General features: G+C 38.9%; 1 protein-coding gene across 5 annotated transcripts in view; it reads left to right on the top strand.

The window, feature by feature from the left end:
- LRP5 (LDL receptor related protein 5) overlaps positions 1-12,638 on the top strand; it is a 168,567-nt gene extending 155,929 nt beyond the window's left edge. For all 5 annotated transcript variants that reach the window (XM_083838263.1, XM_083838266.1, XM_083838264.1 and 2 more), the window contains 7 exons: positions 1,261-1,386; positions 3,289-3,525; positions 4,240-4,350; positions 5,825-6,061; positions 8,503-8,642; positions 11,457-11,554; positions 12,187-12,638. In XM_083838263.1, coding sequence (XP_083694389.1) covers positions 1,261-1,386; positions 3,289-3,525; positions 4,240-4,350; positions 5,825-6,061; positions 8,503-8,642; positions 11,457-11,554; positions 12,187-12,448 — 1,211 coding nt within the window. In that variant the 3' untranslated portion in view covers positions 12,449-12,638. The remainder of the gene's footprint in view (positions 1-1,260; positions 1,387-3,288; positions 3,526-4,239; positions 4,351-5,824; positions 6,062-8,502; positions 8,643-11,456; positions 11,555-12,186) is intronic.
- Positions 12,639-18,453: the final 5,815 nt, after the last annotated feature.

The following is an 18,453-nucleotide window of genomic DNA, read 5'->3' as shown; positions in this document are numbered from 1 at the left end:
TTGAACTTGTATGGTGACCCTGGATTAATCTGTAAAGGGTACCTGGGGGACATTCGTGTTTAAAAAAAAAAAAAAAAAAAGAACTTTATATCAATGTGTTTTTTAAAATGTCTATTTTTTTATGGCAAGAGTAGTATTTATTCAGAGATGCACTGAAGCAAATCACTTTTTACATCTGAACTCTATCCAATATAGGTGACTTCTGTTACAAGGGAGTAAAAATACATGTGCATGTGTGCATGCCCACACAAGTATACGTGTGCACTTTTTCTGCTAGCAGAAAACCTGCTAACCTGTGCCTCACACAGTAATGTTTCCATCACTGTGTTAAACTGATTAATTTTTTAAGGGTGAAAGCAGACCACTGAGAAGCCTGAACAGATGGAAGACAACTTTGGCACAGAAATAATGATATTTATACCATTTCTTCCCTGTGGAAATTCTTGGTCCTCACTAGTAGTAAAGAATGCATTGTTCGGTGGCATCACGAGTAACAGAGGCTCCTGCTCCACAGATCACTCCAGCAGATGCTCGGCACACTTAGGACATGAGATAAGCAGGCAGGAGGCTGGTTCTGTTCTCACTCAGCTGGGCTGGGGTCTTCAGACAGTGACTTCACCTCTCTGTGCCTGTTTCTCATCCAACTAATATTAATTTAGTTTGATTGCATTAGAAGCTCTTGGGTACTCGGTGCTTTTGAATAACTGATTTGGGAACACAGCCATGTGTCTTCTGGCAAGTGTGTGTTCTCACTGCAGTTTTGTGAGTAACAGGGAAGTGGTGGAGGGCTTGTTGGGGGGAACAGGAGCTGAGTGGTAGGGCTGGATATTAAGAGGTCTCTGAAATTAGAGGAGAATTCCTGAGGGTTTTGGGGAGGCTGGCATTCTGAAGTAATATATGTTAATTCTTGATGCCTGACTACCTTAGAAGTACAGATGGGGTATGTAGGTACATCTTAAATGTGACCTTCTCAAATCTGCTTTCTCACTTCTCTTCACCTGAGCTCCCAAATTCATTTTAGAAGTCCTTTAAAGGTTTCCATATCACTCTGTCTGGGAGAAATGTAGTCCTTGTGTAGTAGTAAATCAGCTTTTGAGCACAGACCTGAAAAATCCTGCAATTATCTTCCTATGAATTTTAGTGAAATGTTATTTACTAAAAACAGAAGTGCTTTATGAGTGGTTTTGTGAGCTTGCCTTAGCTAGTAGTTAGGATTTTTTTTTAATACTGTCTAATATTCCTTTCTGTATGTTTCTGCAGCTGCACATCCATGCTCCCGTGACAATGGTGGATGTTCGCACATCTGCATTGCCAAAGGGGATGGGACTCCAAGATGTTCATGTCCAGAGCACCTTGTGCTTCTACAGAATCTCTTAACTTGTGGAGGTGAGTTATGTAAACTTCTTAGCAGAACTGTTAAACTTTAAAAGTAAAAAATAATAATAATAAAAAAAAAAGATGGGGTTTGAGGAGATGTAATCTTAGAACCATCAGAAAATTGGTCTTGACTATGTCACAAGCTGATGCACTGATAGGTCTTGAGAACTCTCTTTCTGGAATAAGATATTTTAAAAAATAACTAAATGAATGAAGTCAGAGTGACCAAAATCAGTTGGTAACTGATGCAAGAAACTTGTCCACCAGGATATTTGTGACTTTTATGTGCTATAAAATTATATGGATTTTCTGCAGGAGGTTGCACTCGAATCCAGAATGTGAATTTACAGTGTTTTCTTAGACATGATATGTCGCATTATGTCTTAAATGTGACCTTTGATTTTCTGCTAGCTTTTTTCTGCTTAAGTTTTTGGACGTGTGACTTTTCATTGCGTGCAGAATACTTGTGTTAGACCTTAAAATAGTTGCATCTTCCACTGAGATTTTCTTATGGTTGTATGATGTGACAGCTTTGTGCTATAAACAACTGCTTATAACATGATGTTGAATCAACCGACGATAACCTAGTAGCAGAAACTGTGCATGTGATTCCCACACCACTACAGTCTTTCAAATGAATTTGGCCTGATAACATGAAACACTGTCCTGTCTAGTTAATGAGAGAGAGGCAAAAAACTCAGTTGTAATCCTTTTTAATTAAGGTAGCTCTTGTCTTTCCATGTGGTAGACTTTCCCTTTAGACTTTGATCTCCCGGTCCCAGGATTTTTGAAAATTGTTACCTTACTCTTGTAGAGAGTAAATAGGGAAAAATTATTTATTTAAAATGGGGAAAAAATATTTATTTTTTGGGTGGTATCCCGTGTTTAATCATCTGTCTCTTTTGGTTGTCTTGGCTTTTTTATGTACTCATTTTGCTGTGGATTTCATTCTTCTGGCTGAGCTCTGATCTCCCGTGGGACAGTCCTTTCTATTATAAACTGTTTTCTTTCCCATGACCACAACATGCTATGTGGTTTCAGAGTAGTGGCAGTTACATCTGCAGGAGGGAAAATAAAACAATCTACTTATATTTGTTGCTGTGCTTTTTTTAAAAAACAAAAAACATGGCCTATGGGAGATTATATCCCACTACTTTATCTCCTATAAATGTAAAAATTAAGGGGCCTTCCTTTCAGTCTCTGGTTTTCGTTTGTTTGTTTGTTTGTTTTTATTCTAATCCTTCTGTAAGCCTGCAATGGCTTTTTGATCTATCTGGTCTGCAGTAGTAGCAGCCCATAGCAAGTGTTTCCAAACAGATTTGTAGCTATTTTGACTGGAGAATATTTGTCCATGTACCCTCGTGAACACTCCTGTCAAGCTTTTAAACGCAAGCTTGTGCCTGCCAAATGAAGCCATAATGCAGCAAATCATAGAATCATATGTGGCTCTTGATTCAGACAGAACTAGTAATCTGGCTGTTGAATTATCCGAACAGAATGTTCCTATCAAAATTAATTCAAGAACTACCTTGATGTGTATATATGGGATCTTTATCTTACCTACAGCTGTCAGGTCACTGGTTGTATTTGCAGTCCTCAGTATTGCTACACCAAATAATCATAACGCAGAAACTTAGAAATCATAAGGTTTTGAAAAAATCAAGCACATTTGGATTTTTACTTGCATTTGTGTTTTTCAAGCTCTTGATTATACTTCGTCTCATTCTTGAACATTTCTCCTTAATGAAGGAGGATAGCAGCACTTCAAAAATAGCTTGCATTTTTACAGAAGAACTTCAGTGAAGGCATAAGCATGGTTTTCTCCATCTGTGGAAGAAGTCCATCTCATTTTACACTGTCAAAAGAGCTAAAATTGAATGCACACATGTGCTTTGTTTTCTCTTTCTCCAGAACCTCCAACTTGTTCCCCAGACCAATTTACCTGTGCAACTGGAGAAATCGACTGTATCCCAATGGCATGGCGATGTGATGGATTTCCAGAGTGCGATGACCAGAGTGATGAAGATAGTTGCCCCATATGCTCTGCATCCCAGTTCCAGTGTGAGAAAGGACAATGTATTGATGCACATCTGCGGTGTAATGGAGAAATTGACTGCCAAGATAAATCTGATGAAGTGGATTGTGATAGTAAGATTCATTTTCCTTACCTCTTGGCTCTAACATAAGCACCTATTTGGGATTCTAACTATTCCTGATGTACATTTATGATTTTTAGTTTCAAATGGGGAAAAAAAGCGTTACCCATAAGCCTAGCTAAGCTATCAAATGATTCTGTTTTCCTCTATACAATGAACCTTCCAGGGGTGCTGGTTACTGGCTCTCATAAGAACTCTCTTTACTGATCATTCAATATGCTTTAACATCACAGAGATTCCAAAGTTAATTAACACGTCCTTTTTACTGAAATGGAGGCTTCTGTATATAGATAAGAAGTTTAACAGTTAGCCGAGTAAGAGTTGATAGGGTGCCATAAGATAGCATAGAGTATATAAGGTTTGATAATATATTGAGTTACTACATTTTTTAAATGGCAGATGATCAGTTACACTTTGTTAATTATTGTAAAAGATCCTTGCTGATTTATTCCCAGTTTTGCCCCAACGGGACCAAATTGACAAAGGATGTGGTGTTACTTGGATCAGAATTTTATTTTAGTCCCACTGAGTAGGATGTGTAAGAAGAAGGAGGAATCAGAGAAATTCAGACTTGCATTTTACCTACTGCAGCAAAGCAGGTGTTCTGGTGCCTCCCTGTTTGTATTTGTGGCTTGACATATCTCACGTTTTGGTTTTCTTAAGGTGCTGCCATGCAAGAAATGATTAATCTTTTCTTTCTGTGCAGCACTTTGTCTGCCCAATCAGTTCCGATGTGCCAGTGGCCAGTGCATCCTCCTGAAGCAACAGTGTGACTCCTTTCCAGATTGCATCGATGGATCTGATGAGCTCATTTGTGGTGAGATGTCTTTGCTTCAGATTCAAGAGCTCTGTTTTCAGGCGTAATACCTTGCAACCATATGCAGAGCCTCAGGCTCTGCGTAGGAATATTCCTTCAGGGAAACCCAGTGAGTCTTTCCAACTCCTGTTGGAAATTTCAGACTGAACACGTTTCTTTTCATTCTCCAGTGTCTTTCATTTACCTGACAGCCCTCACCCAGTTCCCTGGATATTGTAAAGCCACTTTTTTTGTTGTGCGTGTGTGCACATGCGCTTGGCAAACTTTTGTGCTGCCAAGTTAATGCAGCTGTTTCCTGTTTGCACATTGGATCCAGTCCTACAATTAGGTCTTAACTGATCTAAATGAGTCTTTTTGCAGACATAAGACTGTCTCTTCTGGACACTTTGTGACACAGCGCATTTTGTGGTTTCGTGCTTGACAGAGGGAAAGAGGTCAAGTAGATAATAAAAATGATTGCTACTTTCAGGATAAGGATCTTGCATTTAAAAAAAGCTAGAATTGAGAATTTTGTGCATTAAATTAGCTAATTTGGGAATGTTTTAATTTTGTTTTCGCTTTTTTTCTGGTATCATATCTGAACTAATCTGCCTATTTAAAGGTTACGTCCTCAGCTGACATAAAAGCTGCTACGCACTAATAAGTACAACAGAAATGAATTCTTGTTGAGCTGTTAAAAGTTTGATAGATCTTTGTATTTCCTTTATCTTCCTTCTCAAATTTCAGTTCTTTTGCATTTCTTTCAACTGAAAGGCAAGAATTTGGGAATAATTTGGAATGTGTTGCCCATAGTCAATGGGAGATAAGGTATAAAACTCATCTCAAATACTGCAGCACTTTTTATTATGTAACACTAGGCTGTATATGAGGAAAAGAAATAAAAAGTAGAAAGTATTAAAGATATTTTGAGTTGTGCTTTTCCTCCAGTTTTTAAGGTTCCTTTTAGAAAACAAGTTACTTAGTGACATTTTAGGAAGGAAAAGTATTCTGTTTAAGGGATATTTTAGGTAGGAAGAGATCCATCGTAGCTTTCCCCACCAGTGAGGACTTTTTTTTTTTTTTAATGGTATTGCTAGTCCAAATGACTTTTGGGAGACCAGATTCCTCTATGGATAAGGAATTAATGTTTATGAGTGTCCTATATCTTTAACAGATTTTGAAGGTGGGGAGTAAAGAAAACTCTGTGGGCTGTTATTGTATCAAGATGATAAGGAATCCTGTTACAAGAAGAATTGCTAGACAGAAAGGAGAGTAGCTTGCTATGACTTCTTTAAGTACATGGAGGGTAAGGAAAGGCATGGTGTCTTGTGTGTTAAATCAGAATAGATAAAGATATGCCTGAGTTTGGTGCAGAGACTTTCAAAGACACTGTGTGAATGACTGGGAGCTGACTGATGTGCTGCACATGCTCCAGGACAGCATCGTATGTACTGCCATGTTTAATAACCTCCTTGTTTTTTCCTTCTCTTTCCAGAAAAAACAAAGCCAGCCTCAGATGAACCACAACCCCACAGCAGTGCCATCGGTCCTGTCATCGGGATAATACTGTCCCTATTTGTCATGGGAGGAATGTACTTTGTTTGCCAGCGAGTGGTGTGTCAGCGCTATGCTGGGCCCAATAGCCCCTTTCCACATGAGTATGTCAGTGGAACCCCTCACGTCCCTCTTAATTTTATTGCTCCAGGAAGTTCTCAGCATGGCACTTTTACTGGTAAGAACCCTAATGAGTATCATTACATTGTCTGGATATATTTTTTTTACAGGTTTTGCAGGTTAAGAGTCCTAGAGGCAGGGATTTCAAAGAGCAGAAATGGTGTTGTTGATCTGCTCTGTGGTTTTGGTGTAAATCTGTGATTTGGATGAGATTTGCAAGAACTACTAGATGCAGTTCACTAGGGACCTAGAAAATCATAGATTTTCAAATACATTTTTTTCCCTAGACTGCATGTGCACATTTATCTAAAAAGATAGAAACTATAAAAATATTTTGACTGTGAAAACATCCCCTTTAACTTTCTGGTGTATGTAATGGAGTCTGCGTTTTGCATAATACTTCTTACTTGAGGCTGCAAAACACTATGAAGAGTAGTGAACCATGCACAGTATTGGAAACTTAAGAATGCTTTGTGCCATTCAAGGTCTCAGTGAGAGCTCTGTTCTGTTCTTTGTGACTTGTACTCCGATGTCCTTGTTTCTGTCCTGTACATTCAAAGGTCTTCACACAGCTTTCCCCTGTGTGCTCAGGGTGGATAAGTTCTTTCGCAGTGGAAAGAAACAGAGAAAAGAAGTGAAGAAGCTTAGGCTAATGTAATACATAAAAGCAGGGGCTAAACATCCCTCCCCAAAGTTAAAACAACAAATGTGGAAGAACATAAGCAGTCTGGGTGTGGTTTTGCAGTCTGGCTGCTCAGTGCCTGAAATGTAATGAAAACATCCCCTCTGGTTTAGTCCATCTCTGAGATAAATTTCCTGTTTGTTTTGGACAAAGTATTTATATTCTCTCTGTGTCTCAGTCCTCCATCTGTAAAACAGCAAAACTTCTCTACCTTGAAAAGTAATCAAAACACCAATCCAGAGACTTGTATGCAGATATTAAGATGAGATTGAAGGACTTAAAAAGGCTGGGATATTCAGCTAATAGATAACAGCCCAGAGTAAACCCTTAAGTGATGTATTTTGGATGATTTTGCAAATGTAAAATATACTGTTCATAGAGGAAATAATAAATTCCTAGCTGAGAAGTAATATTTCTTATTCAGAAAGCTGTAAAGTAAATGGTCACCTGTAAACCTACCAGACAGTGTCAGAATGCAAGAAATCCATATTTCAGAGTGCTTAGAGTCTGTTTTTCCTGTCAGCTGAAAATCAGATAAATGATAAACTGAAAAATGACCAGTGAAAAGATGTGTCATTTCTTCATATAAACAAGATTTTGAGATGTGCTAACTGTTGGTTTCGTCTAGCCATGATTTTGAAGACAACCAGATACTCTTTCTTGCTTTTTAATGACTGTGCTCAGCTGTTCCTGTTTAAACTATGCTTTTATGGTTATCAAGAGGTTTTGTGGTAGGAAATAAAATTTGAGGATGAAATCATTGCAGGTGAAATCTTTGCAGTGGTGTTCTGAATTGGACTTCGTATAAAAGCTTTTTTAATTAAAGAAAGTATTAGTGGTTTTTAATCTGTAGCACTGTGGGTGCTGATCTAAGCTGTCGTTCTGATCCCTGTTCATATTTGTTGGGTTTATTTCCTAATCCTGCTGCCATAGATTTTTCTCTGTATTGTTGCGACAAATTACAACAGCTGAAAAATCTTACCATTGATGTTAATTCTAAAGAGAAGACATAATTTATTAATAGCATGGCATTTCAAAAAAGCTAAGTGGCCATAAATGATGCTCACAAACGGTCACTCTGCTTGTAATGTATATGTCCCAAGTCTCAAAAATTTCTGAAAACTTCCAAACTAAACTCTTTCATTAGCACTGGATATTCTGACAGGAAGAAGCTGAAAATCTATTGCCTGATTTAAGTGCATCACGGAATTAAACAGATTGGAGGATGTTTTCTTCCCCTTTTCCTGTCACTCAGATTTCCTTCCTTTTTCTTCTGTTGATTTTCAGTTTAAGCAGTTATTATTTTTTTTCAGTAAGAATAATTATTTTTTGCTCTTGTTCATGAATTTGCAGTTGAATTTCTTTGGATGGAAATGAAAAAAAATGAAAACTTTGTAGGTCTCTACCTTGTTTCTCTTGGGCAATGTATAATGTTTTGGTTTTTTTTTTTGTTTTGATTGTTTTTTGCGAATGCATGAGTTTGTTTAATTGGAAAATTTCTTAATTAACGATTTTGTGGAAAGTTTGGATCAACTGTTCTAGAGATTCCTTCCTCAGCAGACGGTGATAGTTGTTTGTGAGGAGTTCGCTGCTGCAGAGACACAATAGGTGATCTGAGGATGAGATGTTTTCTTTACATAATATAAAACTGAAAATATGTTGTTCCTTGTGATCCTGAAGTTTTTATATAAAAGATCATTCCAAAAGTGACAACCGAGTTGCATGGGTTTGCCAAGCTGTGGACTTGTTTTCTGTTTTGCATCGGTAGATGAAGTTGTGGTTTACCTAACCTTGCTTTTGTCTCTGTTTCACTGCAGGCATCTCTTGTGGAAAGTCTATGATTAGCTCCATGAGCCTCATGGGAGGAAGCAGTGGTGCCCCCTTGTATGACAGAAATCACGTTACTGGAGCTTCTTCTAGTAGCTCATCCAGCACTAAAGCCACTTTCTACCCTCAGGTGTGTCTTGAAAATATAGATGTGAATTAGATCCACTTCTCAAGAAAACGAAGATGAAAATTTTTGCTACTACATAGGAAGTTAATAACAGTTGTTCTTGGGTGGTACTGTTTATGAAGAATACAGGCCGAGTCCAACACCTGCTCAACTTCACAAAAGAGTTTTGTTGTATTTCACCAAGGTTACACAATGCTATATGATGTCTAAAACGTTTTGTTATTAGAGTGATACTCAGTTGGGTTGTTCCTGGGCACTTCTGTTCTTCTGTCTTGACTCCCTTGGAGATATCTTTGCACCTCTTTTGCTCTGTGTGAACTCTGATGTCAGTGGCCCAATGACATTTTGTGCTGTATAATACAGCAGGCACACATGGAATGAAAAGACAAGGAGTAGAATGAAAATGCATAAGAAATAAGCTCAGCGTGCTCTTTACCTGAAGCGTTGATTATTGATTCAAAGAACCAAGTGTTCACACTGGGAGAAAATCCTGGTACTAGAAGAGGTGGTTATATTAGTGTTTTTTTAGCTATAACTTAACCTGTTTCTGGCTTTTAACTGTTGGAAGTGACAGAATTTTAGTCCCCAAATCAATTTCTTGAGTTCAAAGATGTACAGTATGAATGGAAAAGAAGCTCTAAGAATATATAGGAGAGATCAAAGTTTACTCATTGCCAGTATTTGGTCATATGACATTTTCCTTAGTGCTTTTGAGCAGGAAATTCATTCACTTTTGTTTGCACAAGCTTGTAATATTAATCTTCTAGCTACTGAGGTGGTTTTTCATTAGTGTTTAATTGGGAGCCTACATGTTGTGTGGGTGTATGTGCCTTTGTGTTTACATGTAAACTGTTATATTACATATGGACATTTTGATTGATAGTGTTTTGCCTAGTGACAAGCATGTTCTCTCCCCTTTAAGAAGGGTAAAGATGGAGGAGAGACGACTGTGAGCTTATTAATTGAAAAGGTAAAATTGGTTAGACTTATTTTCTACATTACCTTCTCACTGAAGCCAAGCTAGTCATGGCTAGCAGATACTGGAATTCAGCGGGCCTCCTAATTTAGTTTGTCTCATGCTTCACCAGCATCTCTGAAACTTCCTGAACAATTTCATGCTAGTACATGGTTGTTGTGTCAGTGCCACACTAAAAAGGATGAATAGAAAAAATGTAGGTGGATTTATTTAAAAGAAAAAATCTTAAATCTTGAAAGACAAAAGTAGCCCAAAAGCTGATCCCGGCTCTGCCATTATATAGTATCTACATTTGTCCCAGACTCTTCCATTAGGCTGCTGGCCTAAACTAACCTGATTGCTACTGGGAATTCTTCTTCCATCCTTTCAGTTCAGGGCTTTGTGAGCCAGGACTTTCAGGGACAATATCAGCCTTTTGTTTAGGAAAGGTGGGGTGCCAGATTCTTATACAGAGGCTGTTGTGAGGGCTTTGCTACTGCTGATCCAAATGTTTTGGTCAGTTCTACCTGGTAACTAATTACCTAGCTTCACATTAACAACAAAAACAAGTGGTCTGAGCATCTAGATGTTTTGGCTTCCCCTTACTGCCCAATATTTGTTTAATACACCTTAGTAGCACTGATGGATAGTCTGATACAGACTAGGGAAGAATTGGCAATTATGCCAGTTTATATATCTGAGAACCTGGCCACAGGCATCCTGGCTGACACTTTTTGCTGTATTTTATTTGAATGTGGAGTGGTGTTGATGCAGGTCAGGATAGATCAAGAGGATTCAGAAGTAGAGTTCTGGAAGAGATTCTTGGGGCAATTAGTTATCATCCCCCACAGCTGGCAATGTGTGGTATTCAAGCTTGTCTGCCTTCACATGAAGTCTGGATGCAGGGCTTGACATTATTAGTCACATTATCAGTATTATTGTGGGTGCTGATGAGCTCAGCTCAGTGGCCAGGAGTCATTTTGATAGACACCGCACAGTGAAGACCTAAAGGATGATCTCTACTTCAATGATCTTACAGTATTACTATGAGAGAAGGACAGAGGCTGAGGAAGGATGCTGTCACAGTTACTGTGGCAGGCTGTAGCTCAGCAGAATGCCCTAGAGAGGCTGCTCAGAAGATGCTCACAACAGTAGCAAGGCCTTGCCATCAGCAGCGATGCAATGGTTTTCTGCATTGGAAGGGATGAAGCACTCTCCGTAGTTTTAGGCCACTGTCCTGCTGGTCATGTCACAGGTTCTGCTTCCTGCTAGAGGGGTAAGAACCCTAAAGGGGTTATATTTATCCTGAATCATAACAAGCTGTTAATAACCCTTAATCTATGAAAACAATCATGTACATGCACATACAGGCTAGGGCAGGCTGTAACTATTTCTTAGCTCCTAGGCTCTTTGCATTGTGAACTGTGCCAAACTGGGCCTCCTGACCCTGCTATTGTATGGTGGTAAGTTTAAGACCTGGGGGTGGAACAGACTTTATTTCCTATTAGCATTTGCTGAGGATGATGTCAGTCCTTACGTCCAAGGAACTGCACTGACATTCAGAAAAATTGGGTCCAGTTTCCAGCTTTACGTCAGCCTTCCAGCAGCACAATGAGCGTAGCAAGGAAGGAAATTCCCTTTACCACGAGAACATAGAAGACCTGCAGTGTACCTAAGCCCAGAGTAATCTCTCACAGTGAACTTAGGTGACCTTTAAAAAAAATGCATTAATCTACCCAAACAGCAAGGAGAGGAAGGTAAAATAAGGTAGAGTGACCTGCTGAAGACATGAGTAGTATTTTCAAAATAAATAGAGTTGTATAATGATCTCAAACTTACATATTGCTTTTTATTTTTCCTAGATCTTGAACCCACCTCCGTCCCCGGCTACTGATCGCTCCCTGTATAATGCAGAGATGTTTTATTCCTCAAACATTCCTTCAACCACGAGATCTTACAGGTACAGCTCAGATAAAAAGACTTGATAAATTTTCTGTTGACCTGTCCTTTAGTTTTGGATCTTAAGCAAAATGTTCTTGTTTGTACATTGTTGGTTTTTTTTGAACAAGGTAAAAATGCCACCTTTCCCTCTGCTCATAAATGACCATTCAAATTGAGATTATGCCAGCTGTGACCTTAAACAATGGATTCACATCTTATTTTGACATAACAGGGTTTAACACCTTTCAACACAGTGTTGCTGATTAAGAATAAAACATGTGCAATGTATATATTGCTTAGTTATGGTGCCTTAGCATCCTGTGTAGAGAATTTTGGTGTTTTCTGTTAAAACTCTGGTGGGTTGACCTATTTGTTAGTGACTGGACTAAATGGTCACGGTGGTCTTCTCTGGCTGTCCAGATCTATAGATCCATCTGGTCAGGGACTGTCATAATGCTCTGCTGGCTGTGGGTGACTGTGCCATTCAAATTTAGCACAGTTCAAGTACTTCTTGTTGGTTTCTATCAAAGCCAGAGTTATGTGCATACAGGATGAATAAAGAGCTCTCTTGACTGGGAACACAAATTCTTTTTCAATCTCTGTTTTCCTTTTCCCCAAACTACAACTAATGCCTGTGCATTTTCTTTGCAGGCCTTACCTTATACGAGGGATAGCTCCACCCACAACCCCATGCAGCACAGATGTGTGTGACAGTGACTATACTACCAGCCGATGGAAGGCCAACAAATACTATATAGATTTAAATTCAGACTCAGACCCTTATCCCCCTCCACCCACACCTCGCAGCCAGTATATGTCGGCAGAAGAAAGTTGCCCTCCATCTCCTGCCACAGAACGAAGCTATTTTCACCTCTACCCCCCTCCACCCTCTCCTTGTACAGACTCCTCATGACCTCAACAGAAGGAACTTTTCCTGTAAATATTTTTAAATATGAACAGATTTAAAATATATATTTTATGATTTAAAGTTAAATAGGGGTGGGAATTTTTTTTTAAAATGTGAATAAAAATGGGTGGGAGGGATGGGGCTGTGAAAATTGTACAGAGGAAGAATATTTATAAAATTGATTTTTTTAACTTAATTTCCATTCTTTTGTGCCATATTTGCCTTTTGAAATCGTGGAACTGACTTAATCTCCAAAGGACTGGGGGGTGGGTGGGGGATGTTGAGCTTTTTTTGAATTTGTCACCTTTTTATACGCAAAATGTGTGTAATTATTTTTACTAATGTGAAAAAAGAAAGTTAAGTGGCTTGTGGGAGGAGAACACTAAAGAAAGACTAATACTCTTGGAGAAGACATGCTTAAATAGAATTGTTTGTCAGTATCTCATCCCTTCTCCACCACTGGGACAAAACGTGCAAAGAGTACCACTGTCAGATGCTCCTATTTCAAGTGAGCTGAATGCTTCCGAGCAGAACTTGTATATGGAGACTTGGATTTTGAACCTCGCTCTCCATTTGCTCAGCACTGAACTAAAAGAACCCTTCTTTTAGCCAAACCTTCCAGCTTAATTATGCCCACAGTTGTGTCCTAACTCATGCCAACAGTGCATGTTGCCAGTTCTGGAACTGATTCTAGCTAGAAATATATCCAGCCCCAAAAAGCTTATTTTAGCTCCAGTCAGTTCCCCACTTTGAATGCGTGGTAGTAGAAGCAGTTATACTGACCTGTCACAGAGATCAAGGGGCTCTTGACATAGCTTTTCAGCAGAGAGAAATGCCTGATGAGCTGCAGCTTTGCTCAGACTCGCCATTTTAATGGTGATGAAACCAAGCTCCTTCATCCTTTTCTAGCAGCCACTTCATTGTGAGGCTTTGGTGACTTGTGTGAGAAGGAGCTGTGATAGTCAGCTGCTTCTCAAAAACCAGTGGTACTTCAGTTTTTACCCGAAAGTCCAGTAATTCACTGTGCTGCATCTCTGAGGTGTTTACCTGTGTTGAACTGATCAAAGAATTGCTTCGTCTTTGATGTTCGTTTCACAAAGTGGGATGATATGGTGACCTGTGTTCATTTAAATGAGAAAGCTGTTGCTTATTAATCTGTGTTTGTAGAAAACGTTACCTGCCTAGCTCAAAAACAAAACGCCTGCCATTTGAACAATTTAGTCATGTCATCAAAATTTTCCACCAAATTAGTTCAGGTTTAGAAACATAAAAAGCACAGGAATTAGAGAAGACATACTTCTGATTCTCTTAAAATAATAATAATAAAACAACAAACTCCTGTATCCTCAGGACACCACGATCATTGAAGTGCTCATGCTTCCAGCTCCTACCAAAAAACCCCTTTGTGAATGGGGGGCTAGAATCCGTGCCTTTTACAATATCGGAGATTTTTTTCTGCTTTGATTCTTCTCTTGCTGTAACAACAAGGATTGGGTATTGCATGTCACTCACAAATCCAGCTCTGATGATGATAAAATCCAGCTCTGATGATGACAATGTGAGTGCCTACCTGGACATCTGAGGGAAGATCTGAATATGCAGACCTGCACCTGTTTCTGCAGCTGCTGAATAATAGATGTGTTAGGTCTTTGACAGCCTTAATATTGTTGGCAATGACGAAAAATTTTTCTTTTTTGAATTTAATTCATATTTGGTTTGGGGTCTTAGGAGCTGGGACCACAGTGTTCTGATCCAGTTTGTGTTTCCAGATTTGTTAGTGCAGATCTGTCTTCCAACCTACATTGCTCAAGGATAATATTTGTGTTGGCACCGGTGTATTACTGAAACTTTTTAAGTAGCTTTTATTACCTTCACGGCTAAACTTTCACTTCTGAGATTCACGTTTGGCACAAAGATGATGCCCACCATTTTCTTTGTGGAGAAAAATACAGAATTGGAGAATACAGCATTGGAGTTCGGAGTTTAAGAATGGATTATCTTCTCCTATCCCCTGTCAACATTAGTAACTATAGCATGCCAGGAGAGACAAGGTCATAGATTGTTACTCTTAGGATGACTTGGCAGATCTCTGAAAAAGTGTCAATGATTTGGTAAAACAAAAGAGCGCTTTCATGTGATCGTGTTTCAGTGAACTAAATCATGACTTTAGATTCACAGATATTTTATGTATCACATCAATCATATGAAGGAATACTTGTCCTGCGTTAGAGCAGTTGGTCTAATTTCACATCATCTGTAGTTTTGTGCATAACCATTTGCCACTTACAGTGAATGCATTAACTGTTTCATGTTACAGTCCTAGCTTAGAACCACATCATATTAATTTTCCTGTGTTCTTGTGATGACACTGGATGAAAAATTACCTTTTTTTTTTTAATTAAACCACTGGTCATTTTAAAGAGCCACAACTGTAGCAATCCTAACCACTTCATCTTGTATCCTAGTACAAAGTTTGGAGTTGAATCCTTGAAAATTAGCAGTTGTGCTGAGAGTTAAACTGTCTTAAGGGTCAAATTCTTTTGGACCTTAGGTATTCAGTAGGAAGCAATCACTTTCTGAATGGAATGAACTAAGCATGAATGAATTAAGTCTCTTATTTCAGTTGGACGTTCAGATTCTCTTGCTGCTGATATTTTCTGAGAAATTACTTCATCTGAGGGACTTGAGGTTTTGTGATCAGAATCTAAGTTCCACTCTGCTCCATACTATTGATTAAAAGCCTTTCTAAAAAGAACTTGTATGCAAATTTAGCATCAAAACATTTAAATACTAAAATATTACTTTTGATTGCTGTAGGGTATCTACTATAAAAGGATTAATGCACTCTTGGTGTCAGAAAATATGATATATTTGAATGAGAGGAGCTACTTCTCCCCAGAACTATCTCCCAACGAGTTTTTAGTAAAGCGTGGTTTCTATCCTGTGAGCTTTCTGGCTAAAACTTCGAAAACAGATGCTAGTTTCTTCTAGATCAGGACGAGGGAAAGAGTTGCATGGAATTACTGAATGCATATGATGAATTGTAGCATTTCGGGGCTAAACAGGAAGTAAGTGGGGAAGTGCTGTCTAATTGAGGTCTAAGCATAATTCTACTACTGCAAAAATGTAGTCTGAGAAAGCAGGCTGAAATATCTCAGGAGTTCTGCCCTGAGAATCTGCAGGGGGATGCATGCGACTAGACTAGCTGTGTGAATTGTGAGTACTTGTATCAGTTTATTCAAATGTTTTCCAAGCCCATTTATGACTACATATCACCACTTAAAGCAGCTCAGGATGTAATATAGAACAGCATCTGGATGGCAGCTAGTGATAGGCAAATGATCGGGTTGATTCTGTGTCACGTTGAAAGGACAGATGTCCTAGCAGCTGATTTGCCTTCCAGTGCAGTCATAAAAGCTGCTACTAGGGACATCTTCTCTTTGTCTTTGTCCTGTTTGCAGAACAGATGTAGCAGCAGTGTGAAGCTGTAAGGCAAATAAGCAGACTTAAAATTAAATCATGGTCTTCAGTACTGAAGTATCCTTTAATTTCAAGCAAAGGATTTGTGTAAATTATGGATGGACTTCAGCTGGACTGATCAACAGACACTGCACCCTGAAATTTACAGTGGGTGTCATTGATTCGTTCACCACTGCTGGATGATTTTGAGGAAACTTTGTTAGCATTGCCTAGTTGTTTTAGTGTTTCAATTTTCCTGCTTGGACAGATTGCCAAAGAGCAGTCAAGCTAAGATAAGTCTGTATGTACAACAAACTGTTTTCTTCAGAGTAATGTCAGAGTACAAAATGTCCCAAAAATGAAGTTGTGCCATTATCATCATGATCTAAAGAGGAAAGGTGAAATAATCGAAAAATTTCTTCTTTTCAATAATGGGTTTGACTTTTTGGTAATAAAGTTTGATCACTCTGGTTTGCAAAGAGTGCAAGCACTCCCTTAAAATTCTGATTCTTCTCAATGTAACAACAAAATGGTCTCTCTCTCTTCAACATGTCCCACACAGCTGGGATAGGCTTTTTGGAGATCTCCAGGTCCAAGCCCATTTACCCTGGACCTATATTTAGTCTGATATTTAGAAGGTCATACGCTAGATATAAGACTCATATTCTTCCATTTTTATGGGGGTCAACTAGTCATAGTTGGATTCTGGGGCTTTTGAAACTTTAAGTGTCTGGGCACAGCAATGAACAAGGATTTGGAGGCAGCAGCACTCAGTAGGGGCTTGTCATGATGGGCTGATGTCAATCACACAAACATTTCTCCATTGCCCATAGGGTAGATCCCTTTACTAGAGAGAACTCCATTGCTGCCCTTCATTAGAGCCTGTGGAGCATGTTGTAGTACTTTATGAGTGTGGTCAGTCAGACTTCACAAAAGTTGTATCTTGTTTGCTTCAAGCATTATCAGAAGCAGATCTTTTCTGATGTCAGTCATTTTGTTGGGGTATGTGTTCAGTCACTCCAAATGAGTAGTTGTGCTTATGATTGTACTACAAGTGATATCCATTAATGTCAGGAAATGAAAACAGAAGGCAGGCATGTTCCCAATAATTAATAACACACAAGAGTGCCTGGCATGGCGCCCTGAGTTAGAAATAACATGTTTGTTGCTACAGTGCTGAGGGACATTTTATAAACTTCGATATTTGGACTGAGCCTTAGACAAGCCACAGTCAAAGATGACAGTCGTTTGCAGATCACATATTCAGTTATTTCCATGCTCAGTTATGAGTGCATTATAAATGTTGAGTGCAGTCCTCACCAGAAGTTTGACTTCTCTGTAAAAGACTCAGGGAAGGCTGTGTCCTAAATGCTGAAAGTGCCTGCTGGTTCTGTTACTCTTCCATTATGCGTTGCAACGTTTTCTTTTCATCATTAAATGTAAAAAGCCCTTTCATCATTTATGAGGAGTTTAGATAAACACCTCAAGATATTTATGAAATGTTAAAAGAAATAGTCTTATACATAGGTATTTTCAGTGCTGTCACGTCTGCTAGCTCTCCCTCCAGAAAACAATTTACAAAAGTTTTTTTTTTTTTTTTTGTAAAGGGGATCTTTTATTTACTACATTTACTTTGCAGTTGGCCAACTATGCTGTGGGTCTCTTCACATAAAATCATAACCCCTGGGCAAGGGGTTGGGAGTGGGGGAAAGGAGAAGTTGATTTTAAATGAGCCTACTGATAGGAATGATGGAAACCAGTCTGATACAAACGGCTCCTGCATTCCACAACAAAATTCCTCGTGTGCCACATGCTGACCATGCTCCCAGCTGCCCGCGGCAGCAAGTCAGCCTACCTTGGCTGTTTGCAGCACAACCCACAGCCCTCATTGCAGCTCACCTCAGGAGTCGGGGGCTTGGTTCTCTCCAGAATCCTGGTGGCTAAAAGACCGCAATCCCCATTCCTAAACGGGACGTTTTATATTCACAAAATACATGCAGAGGACATGACTTGAAGGAGTTATCAGAGGAGAAAAGCGACTTTTGACAGCCACAGTGACAGCCCAATTCACCAGCATTCACGTCTTTGAAAAGCAAGTACTCCCACTGATGCCCGTTTCTCTAAGAAAAGAGTAATGCTGCTCTTGTGACAGCATTCCCAGGGTAGCACCGTTTGACAAAGGGAGTAATGTTCCAGTTTGGTTTGTACAGAGATCCTGCAGCGTGTAAATAAGTATGGAAGAGTTTTAGTTGCAACTACAGCTGCAATAGTTGTAAATGGAATTAATCAGCCTAAAGAGATAAAAACAAAAGCTGTTGAAAACAGGAGGACTGCTTTGCTGTTGGATGTGAAATTTGGAGGGCATCATAAAGAAAAACTCTAACCCAGACTGCTTTCTTACTTATCTAATTGTATTGTAATTGCTGCTATTGTAAATGTACATGAATATACAAAGACTACCAAGAATTTTTATGATAAACCCACACAATCTTTTTTATATTTATATTAAAATGTGTATTCTGCAAAAAGCCTAATAATTACAGATTTATGTG

This window comes from Anser anser (assembly GCF_964211835.1).
Source record: "Anser anser genome assembly, chromosome: 5".
Classification (NCBI taxonomy): Eukaryota; Metazoa; Chordata; class Aves; order Anseriformes; family Anatidae; genus Anser; species Anser anser.
Note: the sequence above shows the minus strand (reverse complement) of the source record. Positions and strands in the feature narration are given on the sequence as shown.